This window comes from Hyperolius riggenbachi, chromosome 5 (assembly GCF_040937935.1).
Source record: "Hyperolius riggenbachi isolate aHypRig1 chromosome 5, aHypRig1.pri, whole genome shotgun sequence".
NCBI classification, from domain to species: domain Eukaryota; kingdom Metazoa; phylum Chordata; class Amphibia; order Anura; family Hyperoliidae; genus Hyperolius; species Hyperolius riggenbachi.
In genome coordinates, this window is record NC_090650.1 from 298,845,843 (window position 1) to 298,867,168 (window position 21,326).

The 21,326-nt window shown below is 46.0% G+C and overlaps 1 protein-coding gene across 15 annotated transcripts in view; it reads right to left on the reverse strand.

Moving 5' to 3' along the window:
• LOC137518793 (uncharacterized) overlaps positions 1 to 21,326 on the reverse strand; it is a 154,385-nt gene that overhangs the window by 59,066 nt on the left and 73,993 nt on the right. For 10 of the 15 annotated variants that reach the window (XM_068237095.1, XM_068237100.1, XM_068237099.1 and 7 more), the window contains 3 exons: positions 17,737 to 17,931; positions 8,420 to 8,633; positions 6,977 to 7,064 (listed from right to left, as the gene is read on the reverse strand). In XM_068237095.1, coding sequence (XP_068093196.1) covers positions 8,551 to 8,633; positions 17,737 to 17,931 — 278 coding nt within the window. In that variant the 3' untranslated portion in view covers positions 6,977 to 7,064; positions 8,420 to 8,550. Of the gene's footprint in view, positions 1 to 6,976; positions 7,065 to 8,419; positions 8,634 to 14,292; positions 14,650 to 17,736; positions 17,955 to 21,326 lie in introns of those variants that run through there. The other 5 variants (XM_068237107.1, XM_068237102.1, XM_068237094.1 and 2 more) reach the window with 4 other exon arrangements.

Genomic DNA, 21,326 nt, shown 5'->3' on the forward strand with positions numbered 1-21,326 from the left:
CATGCTAAAGTAAAGCAAAGTTCCAAGCAAGGGGATGTATTGTCCCGCAGGGCTAGCTAGCCAGCGAAAGCACATGCAGGTCACAGAGAGCAAAGGCAAAGCATAGATTCATAAAGCTTGAAGCATGAAGATGCAGTTAACCAGCAAGAATCTGCCTCACTCTCACCACTCAGATAGGTTTATGTCCATCTCCCATTCAGTGTTTCAGGATCATAGCCGTCTTTTAACTGGCAGCTCCCACTCCTCTAAGTAGTCCACGTACTCACCAGGACATAAAGGGTCCTTGGGTGTCACAAATAACTGATTGAAAACGTGTGCACACGTGTGTAGCCAGCCAGCAAGCTCTCCAGCCACATACACCTTATTGGTACGTCCTCCCACACGGTCAGCCGGCGCCAGGCTCCGTGGTAGGCTTCATGCAGGATATCTGGTCGGGTGTGACTGATGTGATACTAGTGCAAGGTGTATGTGTGAGCCCAGCCGGCTGCGCTTGTTACATCGGCAGTGAGATATGATTTTAAAGTAACATTTGGTGTTTATGCAGTGGTGTTTTTTTATGCTTTATAATAAACTTTTTCTATTGAATGTGAAGCAGGGGCTGTCCTATAGTCTTGTTTCTGGTTCTGCCATTGCCAGTCCCATGCTCCCACAATTGCGTGGTATTCATTGCTAAATACCTGTGAGTTCCAGGAATTATTTTTTCTAGGCAAAGAGAACAACATCAGAAATCCCATCATGCTTTGCACAGCATCAGGGGAAAAATGCCGGGGCAGATTTGTTTGATGGGGCGTAACTTAGCTTCTGTGCAGCTAAAAATGAGGCTTGTGTAAGAAAAACTAAGTTCTGACGCTGTGAAACTGTTAAAGAAACATCAAGCCTTTTCAGTGCTGCTGAGTAGATTTTAGTCTGGAGGTTCTAACGCGGCAGCAGCCCCAGACCACTCCATGCTAATTGGCATGAAGTTCTAGGTGCGGAGATAGCAGGGGATCGCGTGTGCCGATGCGTGCGCATCCCCACTGGAATGATGGTCGCCGCTAGAAGACTGTTAGACGGCGAATCCGCAGTCTAATAACACCGTAGAGCAATGCGATCTAAGGCAGCGCTTTATTGGGGACAGCTGTGTGACACGGCTGTCCCCCTGGGGGAGATGGGAGCGATCCGCTGTCATAGGCTGGCGGAGGGAGGGAGGGGTATAAAAATAATAAAAAAAAAACTTTTTTAAATTAAAAAATAAATATTTATTAAAATAAAAAAAACATCCTGGGAGCCATCACAGCCCACCAACAGAAAGCTCTGTTGGTGGGCAGAAAAGGGGGGGGGGGAATCATTTGTGTGCTGAGCTGTAAGGCCCTGCAGCAAGGCCTTAAAGCTGCAGTGGCTCTATTAGTAGTTTAAGCCCGGGGTCCTGAAGTGATTAACCACTTGAGGACCTAGGGCTTTACCCCCCTTAAGGACCGGCCACTTTTTTTCCATTCAGACCACTGCAGCTTTCACGGTTTATTGCTCGCTCATACAACCTACCACCTAAATGACTTTTGGCTCCTTTTCTTGTCACTAATAAAGCTTTCTTTTGGTGCTATTTGATGGCTGCTGCGATTTTTACTTTTTATTATATTCATCAAAAAAGACATGAATTTTGGCAAAAAATTTATTTTTTTAACTTTCTGTGCTGACATTTTTCAAATAAAGTAAAATTTCTGTATACATGCAGCGCGAAAAATGTGGACAAACATGTTTTTGATTAAAAAAAAACCCATTCAGTGTATATTTATTGGTTTTGGGTAAAAGTTATAGCGTTTACAAACTATGGTGCAAAAAGTGAATTTTCCCATTTTCAAGCATCTATGACTTTTCTGACCCCCTGTCATGTTTCATGAGGGGCTAGAATTCCAGGATAGTATAAATACCCCCCAAATGACCCCATTTTGGAAAGAAGACATCCCAAAGTATTCACTGAGAGGCATAGTGAGTTCATAGAAGATATTATTTTTTGTCACAAGTAAGCGGAAAATGACACTTTGTGACAAAAAAAAAAGTTTCCATTTCTTCTAACTTGCGACAAAAAAAAATAAAATCTGCCACGGACTCACCATGCCCCTCTCTAAATACCTTGAAGTGTCTACTTTCCAAAATGGGGTCATTTGTGGGGTGTGTTTACTGTCCTGGCATTTTGGGGGGTGCCTAATTGTAAGCACCCCTGTAGAGCCTAAAGGTGCTCATTGCACTTTGGACCCCATAGCGCAGTTAGGCTGCAAAAAAGTGCCACACATGTGGTATTGCCGTACTCAGGAGAAGTAGTACAATGTGTTTTGAGGTGTATTTTTACACATGCCCATGCTGGGTGGGAGAAATATCTCTGTAAATGACAATCTTTTGAATTTTTTTACACACAATTGTCCATTTACAGAGATATTTCTCCCACCCAGCATGGGTATGTGTAAAAATACACCCCAAAACACATTGTACTACTTCTCCCGAGTACGGCGATACCACATGTGTGGCACTTTTTTGCACCCTAACTGTGCTAAGGGGCCCAAAGCCCAATGAGTACCTTTAGGATTTCACAGGTCATTTTGCGGAATTTGATTTCCAGACTACTCCTCATGGTTTAGAGCCCCTAAAATGCCAGGGCAGTATAGGAACCCCACAAATGACCCCATTTTAGAAAGAAGACACCCCAAGGTATTCTGTTAGGACTATGGTGAGTTCATAGAAGATTTTATTTTTTGTCACAAGTTAGCGGAAATTGATTTGGTATTGTTTTTTTTCACAAAGTGTCACTTTCCGCTAACTTGTGACAAAAAATAAAATCTTCTATGAACTCACCATAGTCCTAACAGAATACCTTAGGGTGTCTTCTTTCTAAAATGGGGTCATTTGTGGGGTTCCTCTACTGCCCTGGCATTTTAGGGGCCCTAAACCATGAGGAGTAGTCTGGAAATCAAATGCCGCAAAATGACCTGTGAAATCCTAAAGGTACTCATTGGACTTTGGGCCCCTTAGCACAGTTAGGGTGCAAAAAAGTGCCACACATGTGGTATCACCGTACTCAGGAGAAGTAGTATAATGTGTTTTGGGGTGTATTTTTACACATACCCATGCTGGGTGGGAGAAATATCTCTGTAAATGACAATCTTTTGATTTTTTTTACACACAATTGTCCATTTACAGAGAGACTTCTCCCACCCAGCATGGGTATGTGTAAAAATACACCCCAAAACACATTGTACTACTTCTGAGTACGGCGATACCACATGTATGGCACTTTTTTGCACCCTAACTGCGCTAAGGGGCCCAAAGTCCAATGAGTACCTTTAGGATTTCACAGGTCATTTTTGTTTTGTAGACTACTCCTCACGGTTTAGGGCCCCTAAAATGCCAGGGCAGTATAGGAACCCCACTAATGACCCCATTTTAGAAAGAAGACACCCCAAGGTATTCCGTTAGGAGTATGGTGAGTTCATAGAAGATTTTATTTTCGTCACAAGTTAGCGGAAATTAATTTTCATTGGTTTTTTTTTCACAAAGTGTCATTTTCCGCTAACTTGTGACAAAAAATAAAATCTTCTATGAAATCACCATACTCCTAACGGAATATCTTTGGGTGTCTTCTTTCTAGAATGCGGTCATTTGTGGGGTTCCTATACTGCCCTGGCATTTTAGGAGCCCTAAACCGTGAGGAGTAGTCTTGAAACCAACAATATCGCAAAATGACCTGTGAAATCCTAAAGGTACTCATTGGACTTTGGGCCCCTTAGCGCACTTAGGGTGTAAAAAAAGTGCCACACATGTGGTACTGCCGTACTCAGGAGAAGTAGGATAATGTGTTTTGTGGTGTATTTTTACACATACCCATGCTGGGTGGGAGAAATATCTCTGTAAATGACAATCTTTTGATTTTTTTTACACACAATTGTCCATTTACAGAGAGATTTCTCCCACCCAGCATGGGTATGTGTAAAAATACACCCCAAAACACATTATACTACTTGTCCTGAGTACGGCGATACCACGTGTGACACTTTTTTGCAGCCTAGGTGCGCTAAGGGGCCCAACGTCCTATTCACAGGTCATTTCGAGGCATTTGTTTTGTAGACTACTCCTCACGGTTTAGGGCCCCTAAAATGCCAGGGCAGTATAGGAACCCCACAAGTGACCCCATTTTAGAAAGAAGACGCCCCAAGGTATTCCGTTAGGAGTATGGTGAGTTCATAGAAGATTTTATTTTTTGTCACAAGTTAGTGAAAAATGACACTTTGTGAAAAAAAAACAATAAAAATCAATTTCCGCTAACTTTTGACAAAAAATAAAATCTTCTATGAACTCGTCATACACCTAACAGAATACCTTGGGGTGTCTTTTTTTCTAAAATGGGGTTACTTGTGGGGTTCCTATACCGCCCTGGCATTTTACGGGCCCAAAACCGTGAGTAGTCTGGAAACCAAATGTCTCAAAATGACTGTTCAGGGGTATAAGCATCTGAAAATTTTGATGACAGGTGGTCTATGAGGGGGCGAATTTTGTGGAACCCGTCATAAGCAGGGTGGCCTTTTAGATGACAGGTTGTATCGGGCCTGATCTGATGGATAGGAGTGCTAGGGGGTGACAGGAGGTGATTGATGGGTGTCTCAGGGGGTGGTATGAGGGGAAAATAGATGCAATGAATGCACTGGGGAGGTGATTGGAAAGGGGTCTGAGGGGGATCTGAGGGTTTGGCCGAGTGATCAGGAGCCCACACGGGGCAAATTAGGGCCTGATCTGATGGATAGATGTGCTAGGGGGTGACAGGAGGTGATTGATGGGTATCTCAAGGTGTGATTAGAGGGGGGAATAGATGCAAGCAATGCACTGGCGAGGTGTTTAGGGCTGGAGTCTGAGGGCATTCTGAGGGTATGGGTGGGTGATTGAGTGCCCTAGGGGCAGATAGGGGTCTAATCTGATGGGTAGCAGTGACAGGGGGTGATTGATGGGTAATTAGTGGATGTTTAGGGTAGATAACAGATGTAAACACTGCACTTGGGAGGTGATCTGATGTCGGATCTGCGGGCGATCTATTGGTGTGGGTGGGTGATCAGATTGCCCGCAAGGGGCAGGTTAGGGGCTGATTGATGGGTGGCAGTGACAGGGCGTGATTGATGGGTGATAGACAGGTGATCAGTGGGTTATTACAGGAAAGGACAGATGTAAATAATGCCCTGGCGAATTGATAAGGGGGGGGTCTGAGGGCATATCTGAGCGTGTAGGCGGGTGATTGGGTGCCCGCAAGGGGCAGATTAGGGTCTGATCTGATGGGTAACAGTGACAGGTGGTGATAGGGGGTGATTGATGGGTAATTAGTGGGTGTTTAGAGGAGAGAATAGATGTAAACACTGCGCTTGGGTGGTGATCTGATGTCGGATCTGCGGGCGATCTATTGGTGTGGGTGGGTGATCAGATTGCCCGCAAGGGGCAGGTTAGGGGCTGATTGATGGGTGGCAGTGACAGGGGGTGATTGATGGGTGGCAGTGACAGGGGGTGATTGATGGGTGATTGACAGGTGATTGACAGGTGATCAGTGGGTTATTACAGGGAAGGACAGATGTAAATAATGCCCTGGCGAATTGATAAGGGGGGGTCTGAGGGCAATCTGAGCGTGTAGGCGGGTGATTGGGTGCCCGCAAGGGGCAGATTAGGGTCTGATCTGATGGGTAACAATGACAGGTGGTGATTGATGGGTAATTAGTGGGTGTTTAGAGGAGAGAATAGATGTAAACACTGTGCTTGGGTGGTGATCTGATGTCGGATCTGCGGGCGATCTATTGGTGTGGGTGATCAGATTGCCCGCAAGGGGAAGGTTAGGGGCTGATTGATGGGTGGCAGCGACAGGGGGTGATTGATGGGTGATTGACAGGTGATCAAGGGGGATAGATGCATACAGTACATGGAGGGGGGGTCTGGGGAGAATCTGAGGGGTGGGGGGGGGTGATCAGGAGGGAGCAGGGGGGGGGGGATAAAAAAAAAATAGCGTTGACAGATAGTGACAGGGAGTGATTGATGGGTGATTAGGGGGGTGATTGGGTGTAAACATGGGTCTGGGGGTGGGCAGGGGGGGGGGTCTGAGGGGTGCTGTGGGCGATCAGGGGGCAGGGGGGGGGGAAATCAGTGTGCTTGGTGCAGACTAGGGTGGCTGCAGCCTGCCCTGGTGGTCCCTTCGGACACTGGGACCACCAGGGCAGGAGGCAGCCTGTATAATACACTTTGTAAACATTACAAAGTGTATTATACACTTTGTATGCGGCGATCGTCGGTTTAACATCCCGCCGGCGCTTCCGTATGGCCGGCAGGATGTTGCGGCGGGTGAGCGGCGTCAGGAGCCGGCGGAGGATCGCGTCACGGATGACGCGATCGCTCCGCCCATGCCCTTACAAGGACCGCCTCCTCTGTGGGTGAGCTGGTCCTTGCAGGGTACACTTCCCGGCCGCCGCTGTGCGTTAGGCGGTCGGGAAGTGGTTAAAGTGGACCTGAACTCTTGCACAGGTCAAAGAGAAACAGAGAGAAATGCACCCTGTGTGAACTAATTCCGCCTCATCTTCAAGTAATCAGAAGTGTAATTTGGTCTCTCAGCTGAGTCAGCACAGAAATTTGGTGGTCCTCGGCATACACAGCTAACATGTAGACACAGGATGTGAACCTTTTGTCCTTTTATTGTCCTTTGCTTTTGTGTCTGTGATTAGCAGGGTTCACATCAAAGCACCAAGAAAGGAAAAGAGGAAAGTTACCTCCAATGGTGGAAAGAAGGCTTCTAATAGAAACCTGAATGCTTTCCCTTCTTGGCTCAAGAACGTAATACAGTCCAGGTGACAATTTTTTTTCATTCCAAATACTGTATATCCAAGGTAGATTATATATTTGGTTCATTCAACTACTGAAATCTGATCACCTTGAACAACTACTGGGAAATCCAAGTTTTAAACTAGAAAAAAAGCAAAACTCTTACCTATTAGGGCCTGAGCCCATTAACGCAGTTGTATCTGCTTCTGTCGTGTGTCAGTGGGCTGCTTCTCTCCTGCGGGTTTTAGGGCCTCCTCCCAAAGTGGACCCAAAGGTGGTTTGAAAAAAGAGTAATTTAAGAAAAAAAAATTAGTATTTTAACCACTTGAGCACCAGAGCAATTTTCACCTTTCAGCGCTCCTTCCATTCATTCGTCTATAACTTTATCATTACTTATCGCAATGAAATGAACTATATATTTTTTTTCCGCCACCAATTAGGCTTTCTTTGGGTGGAACATTTTGCTAAGAGCTACTTTACTGTAAATGCATTTTAACAAGAAGAATTATTTCTCAGTTTTCGGCCATTATAGTTTTAAAATAATACATGCCTCCATAATTAAAACCCACGTATTGTATTTGCCCATTTGTCCCGGTTATTACACCATTTAAATTATGTCCCTATCACAACATTTGGTGCCAATATTTTATTTGGAAATAAAGGTGCATTTTTTTCAGTTTTACGGCCATCCTTAAGTACAAGCCCATAGTTTATAAAGTAACAGTGTTATACCCTCTTGACATAAACATTTAAATAGTTCAGTCCCTGAGGTAACTATTTATGTATTTTTTTCTTTATTGTCATTTTTTTTTATTACAAAAAAAATAATTGGGGAGTATGGAAGGTAATGAGTTAATTTATAATGTAAAACTAGGTATTTATATATAAAAAATGTTTTTGGATGTAGTTTTACTATTTGGCCACAAGATGGCCACAGTCCTTTTTTGTTCATGCGACCTGCAAACAGTGAAGAGGCGGCACACAAACGGCTTTGCTATTTAAAGCGTATATTGGTGGTGGAGCAACACTACATGTTACGAACCATCGCGGTTCTTCATCAGGTGTTCCCTTTTTTGTTCATGCGACCTGTATAGAAGCAGCCGATCATTGCTGGGGGGCTGAGATCAACGAACAGGAACGTTTTTTCCCGTTCATTGATCTCCGGGCGGGCGGTGGCGTGCACAAGTGCAGGAGCGTGCGCACGGACGAGCGGGAGTGAGTGGGAGCGCGGATAGCGGCGGTACCACCAGGGGCGGTACGTGTTTCTACGCCCCTGGTGGTAAAGTGGTTAAATTGTGTTACAGTTGAGTTTTATTTCACATACACTTTTACTTCTAGCCCTTTGTTATAAATAGGTAAGTGGTCAAAAATGACACCCTTTACTTATTTACCTAGAGGGAGTGACCAAACTTTTTACATACGTTCCCCAAAGAACCTACCTCCACATGCGTTACGCCTCCTGGGCATCTGAGGGGGAATGAAGGTGTCTCCATCCCTCTTTCAGAGTAAACCTCCTGGGTGCATGTAGGCTTTAAATTTCAGTTTCTGTTAAATTGTCACCCCAGGCACATTTACCAAAACATAACCATAGTGGAGAAGCTATGCTTACCTCACCTTTCAAAGCCATCTTGGAAAAGACATTCACAAGTTATTTCCCATGAAATGCTGCAGTGCCAGATAAGCTGTCTGGATAAGTAGAACCAAGACCAGTGGAACTTCTAAGACTGAGGTGAGTATAGCTTATTTTCTCTTCAAGCTACATTCATAAAGATAGCCTATTTTTCTATATGCGCTGTCCACTGGAGTTGGGATCCAAGAAGCTGCTGTGAGAGTGGGAGCATATGAGACCAGATTGACTGCAGTTTATACTGCCATTCATATGTGTGCCATTCATAGTAGCATCATCTTGTGTGGTTATTTGACAAACAGTGTACTAAATATCGAATGTGCCACGTGAAATGTGAGCCAGCTCTGATACCAACACAACCTTTAACTTGGCAAGAAGTGCATGTTAGATTTCCTCTCTGATGGATACTAGTGCTTGCGTACAGTGTGTGCTACTGCCTAACCAATGACTTAGTTTATAGCTGCAAAGAAACATAGCTGCTCTCATCACATGACAAGGCACATCATAAATTAACTCTTATTTTTACTTACCTATTATTACAGCGCCAACATATTATGCAGCGCTGTACAGAATATATTGTCCCTCAGAGGGGCTCACAATCAAGTGTCCCTACCATCGTCATATGTCTATGTATGTGCATGTATCATAGTTTTTTTTTTTTTTTTAGGGGGAAGCCAATTAACTTATCTGTATGTTTTTGGGATGTGGGAGGAAACCGGAGTGCCCAGAGGAAATCCATGCACACACGGGGAGAACATACAAACTCCTTCGGGATGTTGACCTGTCTGGAATTCGAACCAGGGATCACTATGCCACCTATGCTGCTTGGCTAACACTTGCAGGAAATTTTTATTTTTCATCCAATATGCTAAACAGATGTCCTAAACTACAGTGAAATTATACTTTATATTGACTCCAGACTATGGTAGGGATAGCAGATGATGACTGCAAATGCATAGTGCACACTCATATGCAGACAGAGGCAGTACATATTATTCTGTGGTCCGGTCAGTTGTGCTCCTGTTGAATTTTCGGGCAGCTGAGTTGTAGCATTTCGGGATGAGAAGTAATTCAGGGTTCGGCTATTGTTGCCACCTGAATTACAGATATTGCTGTAATTAATATTAGGGTCTAAAGCAGCACCCAAGTTGGCATGGATCAGGAACTGAGATGACCTGAACCAGCCAGAGGAGCTTACTAAGAGTACTGTAAGTGACTGCTGCTCTTCTTAGCAGGGTCGGCACTACCATGAAGCCACCTATCAAGTGATTCAGGTGGAAAAATCTAGTGGTGATTAAATGGCAGAGTGCACATAGTACTAATACCAAATAACAGGGCCGGGTGTGTGCTGCAGCCTACCACTGTGCACCAACATGTCTCTGTAGGCCCCCAGATGTCACGTGAAATGCATCGGGAGCCTATGAAGTGACACTGCCACATGGTTATAAACTGCAGTGAAAACGAGGAGAGAACCCGGTGCTGGACTATGTATTTGAACGCTACTGCGGCTCCTTTACATATTCAGATGAGGGGGGAAAGAAGTTGGGGGGGGGGGGGCACAGAGTCTGGCCACAATTCTTAATAAGGGGGTGAGCAGATACTGGCTGCTGAAATTCTAACTGGCAGATACTGGCTGCACTTTTTACTAGGGGGAGTTTGTTTCAGGCAGTAAATAGGCTCAAATCTGCCCCACTTCTTAGCTGCCCATACTACAGTAGGGAGGGTCTTACAAATGTTAGATCAATGTATTGGCTCCTTTTCATTTATCATATCTAAAAAAAGGGTTAATTTTAGATTTCCTGTGCCAATACTTTCAATGACATCAGACCACCACAAACTTCTCAATCTGATTGCTCAAATTACGTTTCAATTTTCACTGTCCTGATAAGGAAATATTACATATATTGAGAGTTAGGACAACCAGGTAAAGGTAAGGTTGACCAATTTTACAGCTTCCATCTAGTATGGGAGTTGCCTACACAATCTGCTCATAGTATTTAACCACTTCTGTACCGGGGGTGGTTTTGCTGATCGGTGCTGGGTGGGCTCTCCAGCCCGCAGCACCGATCAGCTAGCAGCCAGGGCGATCAGACTTCCCCCCTTTTTTCCCCACTAGGGGGATGTCCTGCTGGGGGGGGTCTGATTGCCGCCGGCTGCTTGCGCTTGCGGGGGGGGGGGGCTCTCTTCAAAACCCCCCTCCGCAGCGCTTCCTGGCCGCCTTCCCCTTCCCTCCCTCTACCTCTCCCTGTGAGCGGCGCAGGACGGAATTCCGTCCTGCGCCGGATAGGATAGGCTTCAGCCTATCAGGTGCCGGCGGTCCCCGGCCAATCAGAGGCCGGGGATCGCCGATCTCCGCCACGGCGCTGCTGCGCAGCAGCGCCGTATACATGTAAACACCGGGGAAGATCTTCCCCGTGTGTTTACATTTACCCTGCGAGCCACGATCGGAGGCTCGCAGGGTGTTCACGGAGACTCCCTCCGTGAACTGACATGGAACGGCCGCTCATACGAGCGGCCGTTTCCATGCAATCCACTTCAGGATTCAGGGGCGTAGTTAAGCGTACGCCGAATCCTGAAGTGGTTAATATTTGTTGACCCTCATTCTACAGGGAGGTGGTATAACTGGTCAGAGATTGGCCAATCATAAATGAAAGTGTGTACCAGGCTCTTAGGGCAGTGTTAAGATCAGGTTAAAGGGACTGGTTTGATTCTTGGTGATCGTAGTCTTTCCCAAGTATTTAGATAAGAGAGACCAGGAGCCCAATGGTGCAGTATCGTACTAAAATCAGGTTAAGGTTAGGCAAAGGTTAAGAGTTACAGTTAGGTGACAGTATAGGCTTAACCCTCCTGGCGGTTTGTCAAAATCCGCCAGGGGGCAGCAAATACATTTAAAAAAAAAAAAAAAAAACATTTCTTCATGTAGCGAGACGAGGTCTCGCTACATGATAGCCGCTGCTCAGCGGCATCCCCCCAGCCCCTCCGATTGCCGCCGGCGATCAGAGATCAAGAGATCCCGTTCAAAGAACGGGATCTCCTGGAGGGCTTCCCCTGTCGCCATGGCCACGGGGCGGGATGACGTCACCGACGTCATAGGGGACTCCGATCCACCCCACAGCGCTGCCTGGCACTGATTGGCCAGGCAGCGCACGGGGTCTGGGGGGGGCGGCTGTGGCGACGCGTATAGCGGCGGATCGGCGGCGATCGGGCACTGCACGCAGCTAGCAAAGTGCTAGCTGCGTGCAGCAAAAAAAAAAAATTATGCAAATCGGCCCAGCGGAGCCTGAGCGGTGCCTACCGCCAGGGAGGTTAAGCTACATACACAATTTGTGTCAGTTGGAATTAACCTTAGTAAGGTCTTAGCTGGTATGATCTTTAAAAGCGGACCTGAAGTCATAACTTCCTCTCTGCTCTAAAAAATGAGCAACAACATACTAACCTTTAAAGAAAAACGTTTTTTTGTTACAGCTGATACAAATCCTGCAATAAATCAGAAGTGTGTCTAATTCCTGCTTTCATGAAAGCAGACGTATTCTTAACATCCTGTATTTACCAATTAGCTGCTCTGTAGTGGCAGTCAGCTGACACAGCTCAGTCATCAAATTACAACTTGTGATTAGTCACAGATGAGGGGAAATGTAACGGTCTGCTCAGCTGTCTGCACGGGCAGACGGCTGTTTGTCCATTCCTTAAGTCTGAGGGCTGTAGGTCTCTGGAAAAAAGACCTGCCTGTGCTTTGCAAGTTTCAGACCTGCTCTGCTGCAGGGCAGTTTGCATACACTTGTCATGCAAATGGCCTAGCTGCCTCCTTTGAAGGCTTGCAGTATAAATGCCATGTGATCCCAGAGTCCTTTGCTGCTCATAGAGGTTTGTTCCTGGCCTGCTGGACTCACCTGGAGTGTCAGCCACAGCTATCTTAGTATAGTTAATTCTTGGGGAGTGCTCCTCGCATTCCTAGTTAGTGCAGTCAGTTTGTGTGTATATTTGTACTGCCTATTCTGTCCTGTCTTGTCTGTCGCGATTGCGCTGTCGCCAGCGGTGGTTGATAGCAAATCGCTCTGTCTTGTTTGGATCGCACTAGCCTCTACGGTAGCGGCTGTGGATCCTTCTGATCTGAGTTCCTGGAGTGTAAGCTGGAGCAGCGGTTGCTACTGGCTACCTCATTTGTCTGTCTTGTCTGTTTGTGTTCATTTGTGTTACGTGTGGCTAGTTAGGGTGGTGTGCTTGTCTCTGTTGCGCTTTTCGTGTGGAGAAAACGCTGTAAACGTGTTCGCTGTTGCGAATGAGTGCGGTGTTCGCGTTTAGCTAGCGTTTGTTGTTTTCTTTATTCTCTGACCACGGAGATATCCCACAATCGTTACAGGAAATTTGAGAGGCTAAGGGCTCTTTCACACCAGGAGCTGATCCGAGCATTTTGACGTTTCTCTCCTAGTTTGCGTTTAGAAAGGTAACATAAAAGTCTATTTGACTTTCATGTTAACTTTCACATTAGATGAAGTGTTCCAGAGCGTTACATTACAATGCATCTGGAGCTTCGTAACATCCAGCCGTGGCGTTTTCCCGTCGAATTAGAATTTCCGCTGCTCCACCGCAACTTTCCGTCGTCACTCCGCAGGCCATAACGCATGCAGGAAATCAGCTCCTGCATACTGCGTGATTGGCGCTGTCAATCACCGCCATGTGGGCCGGAGCGGACTGCGCAGGCGCAGTTCTGTGCCTGCACAGTCCGCTCCGGCCCACATGGCGGTGATTGACAGCGCCAATCACGCAGGCGCAGTACAGAGCGGCCTCCAGTTCGCTCTGACGTCATCGCCGGGACCGGGTCGGAGCTCCGGCGAATGGCTGCGGGCAGGGAGGTCCTGGGAGCTTGGGGCTGGAAGAAGCCCCTGGTAAGAACCACTCATTTTACTAGATTTGCCCTGACAACTCCTTTAAGTGTAGATAGAAAAGGGATACATCTTGAAACTTATGTCTGAAACTAGACATAATAATCTTTTGTAGTTTTGCGTGATTGGAGTAAGAACAACATAGATCTATAGCCTCAAAGACCAACTCCAGCAATAATTTCAACATTTTTAGGGTTTTGTTGCTGTCTGTGTCCTTGATGAAGAGAATTCATGTCCTAGTGAGGCTTTTTCCAATGAAAGCCTATGGGAAAAAGTGAGGTCTTTGTTGGGCCATCCCAGGGCATGAAGGATGGTATCACTTAAAGCACAAGCAACCTACACTGGTATTGGTTGGAAAAGTGTGCAAAGTGTGGATGGTGCAGCCAATGACAGCAGGGCGAGTAAGGAAGAGGCATGTGTGGGGCAGAAGGACACATATACATACAGCAGACAGCATGTAAATTGTTATTATAAATATTGAGTAACAGAAGTCACTGCCCCTAAGCGAGTCTTAAAGAAAATCTGTAAACCCCCCCCCCCCCACCCGGGGGATACTTACCTCGGGAGCGGGAAGCCTCTGGATCCTACCTACCGTGATCCAGTGCAGGTGCAGTAGCTGCTTTTCAGATGGGTTTAGGAAGATATAGCCAAGCCTGATCAGGTCCGCTCTACTGTGCAGGCGACTCATGCCTGTGCAGTAGAGCGGACCCAATTGGGCTTGGCAATTTTTGCCTGAGCCCGATCGGAAAGCCGCTACTGCGCCAGCGCTGGACCCAGGAAAGGTAAATATTGCTGGTGCTATTGAGCATGGTTTTGGGAGAGCCAGCGATGGGTCCCTGAGGTTTTGGAGGATGGGGGAAGCCTCATTAGGATCCAGAGGCTTCCCCCTCCCGAAGTATGTACCCCCCAGGGGTGGGGGGGTTTCTTACAGATTTTCTTTAAAGCAAGCCTGTGATAAAAAAAATGACTCACTTCTCCGATACTCCACCCCTCCATTGCTTGCTGTAACCTTCTTCCTCTTTGTGGCTGTGATCCTTCTGTGTACTAGCGTGGGACGTACTTGTACCTGCACAGTGTGGATGCACTTGTACACGGACGGGGGCATGGCCACGTGAACATATTCAACAGGTCTTTGCCGCGCATTTTCAGAGGATCCCAGTACTGGATCAGTGGGATCAAGGAGGATGGGGAAAGCCTCTGGAGTCTGGACCATTTGAGGGTACCTATTCAATTTTCACCTTTTTAGGCTTCATGTTCACTGAGGCAGGAAGTGAATGGAAATCTCAATGGGTAAATAGAATTGAAAATCCCCAGATGACGTCTTCGTTACTAAAGAAATATACATTTTAGCAGAGTAGTATTATAACATTTATTTTTATGGAAAACACTAAAAAGTAGTTATATAAAACAGAGCACTCAGTTTTTTAATATGCTATGGCTCAGCATAATGAAATGAAAGCAAGGCTGCTAATTGGTTGGCTCTGCCGAGTGCCTGCATGTCACCCCTGAAACCATTGTCTAAGCAATGGTCAGATTAAGTGCAAACTACAAGAATTGCAATAGTACTTCTGAACTCTCACTCTTCCCTTGTATTACAGATCTTTCTATAGGTGTGGTTACAGTAAGTGTATTGTTACCCAACAGAATGATAAGGTTCCATGTAAATTCCCTGCTTTTCACATAGGACTTGCAAACACTACTACAAATGAAAATGGCATTGGCATGGACATAATTATTAGTACCTATAAAATAACATTTACAGTATTGTTAGATTATTAAAACAGATAAAACAGTAGATAACTAAAATCCAATAATGTATTTTAACTTGTAAGGCATACCATTAAAGGACACCTGAAGTGAGATTTGGAGGCTACCATATTTTATTTCCTGATAAACAATGCAAATTACCTGGCTCTTCTGTTGATCCTATGTCTCTAAAACCATAGACCCTTGAAAAAGCATGCAGATCAGAAGTTTGACTGCATTTGCCGCATACTTGTTTCAGGTGTGTGATTCAGACATTACTGACATATGAAAGATCAACAGAACGTCAGGCAAGTGGCATCCACTTCAGCCCGCAGGTGTTTTCACCTTCAAGACGGAAGCAATTTTCCCCTGTCAGCGCTCCTTTAATTCATTTTCCAATAACTTTATCACTACTCATCACATGTAAATGATCTACCGTATTTGCCGCCGTATAAGACGCTCCGGAATATAAGACGCACCTAGGTTTAGAGGGTAAAAATCGCGGGGAAAAAAAGTATATACTAAACCTGGTGTGCCCATGTTCCAAGAGCGTCTTATAATGTTCTCCCCTAACTGGTGTCCTCTTTTTGTCTCTTGTGTGTCCCCAGATGTCTCCTCCTGTCCCCTGTTTATCCCCAGGTGTCTTCTTCTGTTGCCAGGTGTCCCTGTTTTGTCCTCTGTGTGGCCGCTCTGCCCAGCCCCTTAGCTTGTGTCTCCTTTCCCTGTGTATTAGGTGTGTGTCCCCTTCTAACCCCTGTGTGGCTGCTCTGTCCAGCCCCCTAGCCTGTGTCTCTGCTCCGTCCATTAAGTTTCCCCTTTCCCTTGTGACCCCTGTGTGGCCGCTCTGTCTCACCCCCTTGTCTATGTCTCCAGTCCCCTGCATTAAGTGTCCCCCCTCCCCTGACCACTGAGTGTATGCTGTGTCCCATTGAGGCCAAATGCCAGTGCCTAACGCTTCCATGCTGAATCAAACTGTTCCCAGTATCTGTTCCACCATTTATCCTGTACCTGAATTAACAGTTATATTCCTATATGTGTTTCCATAGTGATGCCTCCAAACAAGTGTTCACACACTACAGCATTTTCTATGTCCTGGGTTTTCACAGAAAGTCACACTGAAAATAAGACACACCGATAAAAGCAGGCTGTGTCCCGCCCGCTGGTCTGTGTCTCCCAGGCGGCATGGATTCGGTACGCGCTGGCTGACACAACATTCAACAGACAGGGGAACGGAGATCCAGACAAGCGGGCGGGACCGAGCGGCCATCTACACAAGTGCGGGTCACTAGAGAGGGAAGCCAGGACATCGGCGATCCCGGGCAGCATAGATTCGGTAAGACGCTGGCTGCCACAGCATTCATGGGAGTGGAGAAACAGACCAGCGGGCGGGACACAGCAAACACTCAGTGGTCAGGAGGGGGACACATCGCAGGGGAGCAGAGACACGGACAAGGGGGATGGACAGAGCAGAGACACACACATGCGGCTGGGACTACGCAGGGAATCCCCAATGTTGCGGCGGGTCGGCGGTTTGCATCGGCGGGCGATTATCAGTTGGGAATTCCCTGCCTTTGCCGTATAAGACGCAGGGACTTTTTCTCCCCATTTTTTGGGAAGAAAAAGTGCGTCTTATACGGCGAAAAATACGGTATATCGTTTTTTTTTTTTTCTGCCACAAAATAAGCTTTTCGTGGACGAGACTTGTATTTTTAGTAAATATTTTATTTTCTATGCATTTTATAGGCAAATACAAAAAAAGAAAATAAAAAATACAATATTTCTCCAATTCCATCCCCTACAGTTTTAAAATAAACAATGCTACTATAAATAAAACCTGCACATTTTATTTGACCATGAGTCCTGGCTACCACAACATTTAAATTATGTTACTAATACAATGTATGGCGTCAGTATATGGCGTCAGTATATTATGTGGAAATAACCGTGTATTTTTTCTGTTTTGTTTTTGTTTTTGTGTCCCATCAATTCTAAGCCCTTATGTACTAAAACAGTAATATACCCTCATGACAACATACTAAAAAAAGCTAAATTGTTCTATGACGCTTCTAAAGCACGTTGTGATCACGCAGTCATGTGCCTTGTCTGCAAAGGCGCAATGATATAAGGACATGGTGATCACGCACTCTTATCTGCACAGGTGCATGGACAAAACATGTTCTACGCCTGCGCAGACATTGAATTGTGTCTATATAAAGGAGGGAAAATACTTTCGAGTTGGGGGCTTTTGAAGGACAAGCACACATGCCGTCTGTTGGTGTAGCCAAGTATTTCCCCTCCGAGGTCGCTGAGGTCCCCTGATCTTCTCTGGGTGATGCTGCAATACTTCGTAAGAAATAAACACAAAAATAAGAAAAAAGACTGGCACTAAATGTGAACAAAAATGCTGGGTCCGATTCACCGGATCTCGTATTCAAAGCTTGCACGTGCAACTCAGAACGCAGTGATGTATAATGAGCAAAAAGAGGAATGGAGGCACTGTGCTTGCAAAAAAGATATACCTTTTAATCCTTGGTGAAGAGACACATCGGGGTAGACAGTGGGGGTGAGGGAGGCCTGACAGCTGTTTCGCTTAAAAACAAAGCTTCCTCAGAGGCCAAGGGAAAGAACAACAATACCCAAGTGAGATCAGCATTAAATAGTTTCACCTACCGCTTGAAAAACGGTCAAGAACGCCCAGACGCGGCGAGTACGGAATTCCGCAACATGGCTCCGCCCAGCGGAAGTGACCTCTACGCTGCTCCAACCATACAGTGAGCTGCGAGTCTCCCTGCTCATGCGCGTGAGCACTTCCGCGTTCCGCGTCATCGCCTGCCCTTCCGCTCGCCGCTGTTGTTGGAAGCGTTGCTATGGGGATCATCAACACAGTGCTGTTCAATCACAAGGGGACACATTTGTCAATGTACATTAGACACAAATGAGGTCAAATACTTTTACATGTAAAACAGAAAAACTAAACACAATAAAGCTATGCCAACGTGACCAAACACATTTTGGCATGTTTACACTAAATCATGAAAGGGAGAGTGCGAGTGATTCAGTATTTGCTAAGAAAACAATGGAGTTCATTTCTCTCATTTAACCCAAGGGGGCCACAGGCTCCTGTCTCAGAAATAAGTCTGGACTCCTGCTGAAGCAATAATTGTTCCAGATTACCACCTCTATGGGGCACAAAAACCTGTTTCAGGCCCATGAATCTTAACGATTCCGCGTTCCCACTATGATGCTCTCGCATATGCATGATAAAACGGCCAGCACCTATACCTGTCGCTATTGAGTTGACATGCTCTTGAAATCTCGTGCAGATCATACGGGTCGTTTGGCCGATATAGAAGCGATTACATGAGCAAGTGATTGCGTACACAGTATTTTTAGATCGGCAATGCAAGAACTGCTTGAAATAAATTGTTCTAGCGCCAAATCGTGCACTTTTTCCAACCTTAAATTGAGTGCAGTGGTTGCAATTTCCGCATCTAAAATTCCCCTGAGGGATGTTCCTTTGCAGCCAATTTTGCTCATGAACCGCCCTAAACTCACTATCCACAATAACATCACCAATTGTCTGTGCTTTCCTAAATGAAATTAATGGTCTGTTTTTAATAAATTTGGTACTACTCTCACTCGCCTGGAGTTCACACCAATGCTTTTGGATGATGGCCTTGATTTTATCTGCCATTGGGGAATAATCGAACACGCATGTGAATGCCTGTGTGTTCGATTGATTATGTTTGTTTTTATTCTTAGTGGCCCTCTTTCTGTTAATAAGGAGATCTTCCCGCTTGCGGGCATCTGCCCTCCGGAAGGCCAGGTTCAAGTCATCCATATCATAGCCCCTTACGGACAATCTGACAGCCAGCTCTTTGCTTTGGGAGACAAAGTCATCCCTTTTAACGTTATTACGTTTTAGTCTGACAAATTGTCCATATGGAATGGCTTGGATGGTATGTGGAGTGTGGAAACTCGACCGGAGGAGCACGGAATTGGTGGCGGTGTCCTTTCTATGTCCTTTGCTTAGGACAAAATTGTCCTCAACATACAACTCAAGGTCAAGGAATTGTAAGCTGGGATTGGCCAGCATCCCTGTGAATTGCATGTTGAGGTCATTATGGTTGATATAACCAAGAAATTGATCAAATTCACCCATCGTGCCCCTCCAGGTCAAGACCACCTTCGTAAGAAATAATATTGATGTTCACTAATTACTCAAATACAATGTAACTATGATTCTGCAAGCCTAGATAATTATAACAGGATTCTAGCTCAACAAATATTTGTGAGGAATAGCGGAGACGCCGCCGCCGCGCAGGGCAGCATGGCGGCGGTCTCCGCTTCCCAGCCGGCGGTTTCCGTCACACATAAGGAGCCGCTGGCGCAGAGCAGGGGGGACACCGCCGCGGCTGGCGATATGGCGGCGGGTCCCGCAATCCAGCCGGCGGACTTTAGTTCACGTTTGTGCGCGGACCTAGGACCTGGCCTCTCTGGTGTCCAGAGGCAGAGGGTCATGCGCGCGCGCGCGAGGCGGCAGGACTTTTACCTCCTACGAAGGAGGGTCAGCTGACTCTCAAGTCAGCTGACTTCAGGAGACCTCCGGATTGGCTGGGCTTCTGGGCGGGCTGGCTGAGTGATTCTCAGCATATAAGGAGCTGGATGTCAGTTGCTCCTTGTCTGCTGTCGTGAATACATATTGTGTTAGCGCTCAGACCTTAGTCCAGTTTCCCAGGTGTTGTCACCAAGGACGTCACACCTTAGATTAGGATTGTATTTGTATATTTACCTGTGTTTTGACCTTGGCTTTCCCTGACTTCTCTTTACTCTTGCTGCTCTTGTACTTCTGCTTATCTGATTAAAGTTGCCGATCCTGCCTGTTTAAACGACTCTGGATCAGCCTTCTGTTTCTGTACTGCTGCCGCCTTCTCTGTTGCCGAACCTTTGCTCGTCTGACCTTTCTCCCTTCAGTGGAACGTCTCCCACTGTATGGTTATCTCTGAGGCTTGCCTCTCCGAGACGCCTGCCCTAGCAGACGAATACTGCCAGAGGCCGAGATTCCTCTCTTTGCCTGGACTGAGGATCTCACACACGGGGTTCCCATTCAGAGGTAACCACGCCTCTGAGAAATCGCCGTGTGGTGGATATTATTATTATTATTTATTGTATTTATAAAGCGCCAACATATTACGCAGCGCTGAACATTAATTTAGGTTACAGACAATATTTAGGGGTGACATACAGCAATATGACAATACAGGAATACAAGAAAACCAGATCACACACCATAGTATGAGTACAAGGTAATGCTTAGTCAGTCACTGGATGGAGCATGGAGATTAGGCAGGTTAGGTTCACTCAGATGCATAGCATGGGTGCACAGTAATGGAGGTGCAAGATCAGGTAGGACACAAAAGGAGGAGGGCCCTGCCCAAAGGCTTACAATCTAGAGGGAGAGGTAAGGACACGAATGGTAGGGGACCAGAGTTCAGCTGTAGGTTTAGAGCACTTGTGAGGGGTGGTAGGCCAGAGTGAAAAGGTGAGTTTTGAGGGCTTTCTTGAAGATGTTGAAGGAGGGGGCTGCCCTAATGGGCGGAGGAGATATTTCCACGATCTTGTGATATTATTGCTGTTATTGTTATTCACTGTGTTAGGTGTCCGGAGGTTAGTCGTACTTGTATTATTGGTGATTCTGCAGATCATCAATAATCGGGTGACATCTGTATTGTTGCCGATACTGCAGATCACCAATAATCAGATGCTCTCTGTGTGCTGACACCGATCCTTACAATATTATTATTGAATTTTTTCCTCATGTTTTGCTGCAATTCATTTTACCCACTACGGCGGTGAGCGAAGTTAGAGGGTTTAAAAACCCTTCCTGTGAGGCAAAACACTTGGTTACCTTTGAATGAAGCTATTCCTGACATTTCCTCCCTCACTCTTTTTTTTCTCCTCTTGCTAATTGTGTATTTGTTACCCACCCTCCTCCCAGAGTCTTCAGACACTCCTACTTAGGTCTATACTAGGAAGTGCACTGTCTTATGGCATTATAAGGAGGGGGAAATAAGAGGAGGAATATATTATAGATAAACAGACCCCCCCCCCCCCCCCTCCAGGCCAGCATGCAACTGTTTTGCCAGCCGATGACAATGGAAATTAAAGGGCCAGTGCTCCTAAGGTATGTGATAACAGCACACCGTAACAGAAGAAAAAGTTTTGAAAGTTTTAAATGCAGGATTAGTGTCTTTATCACT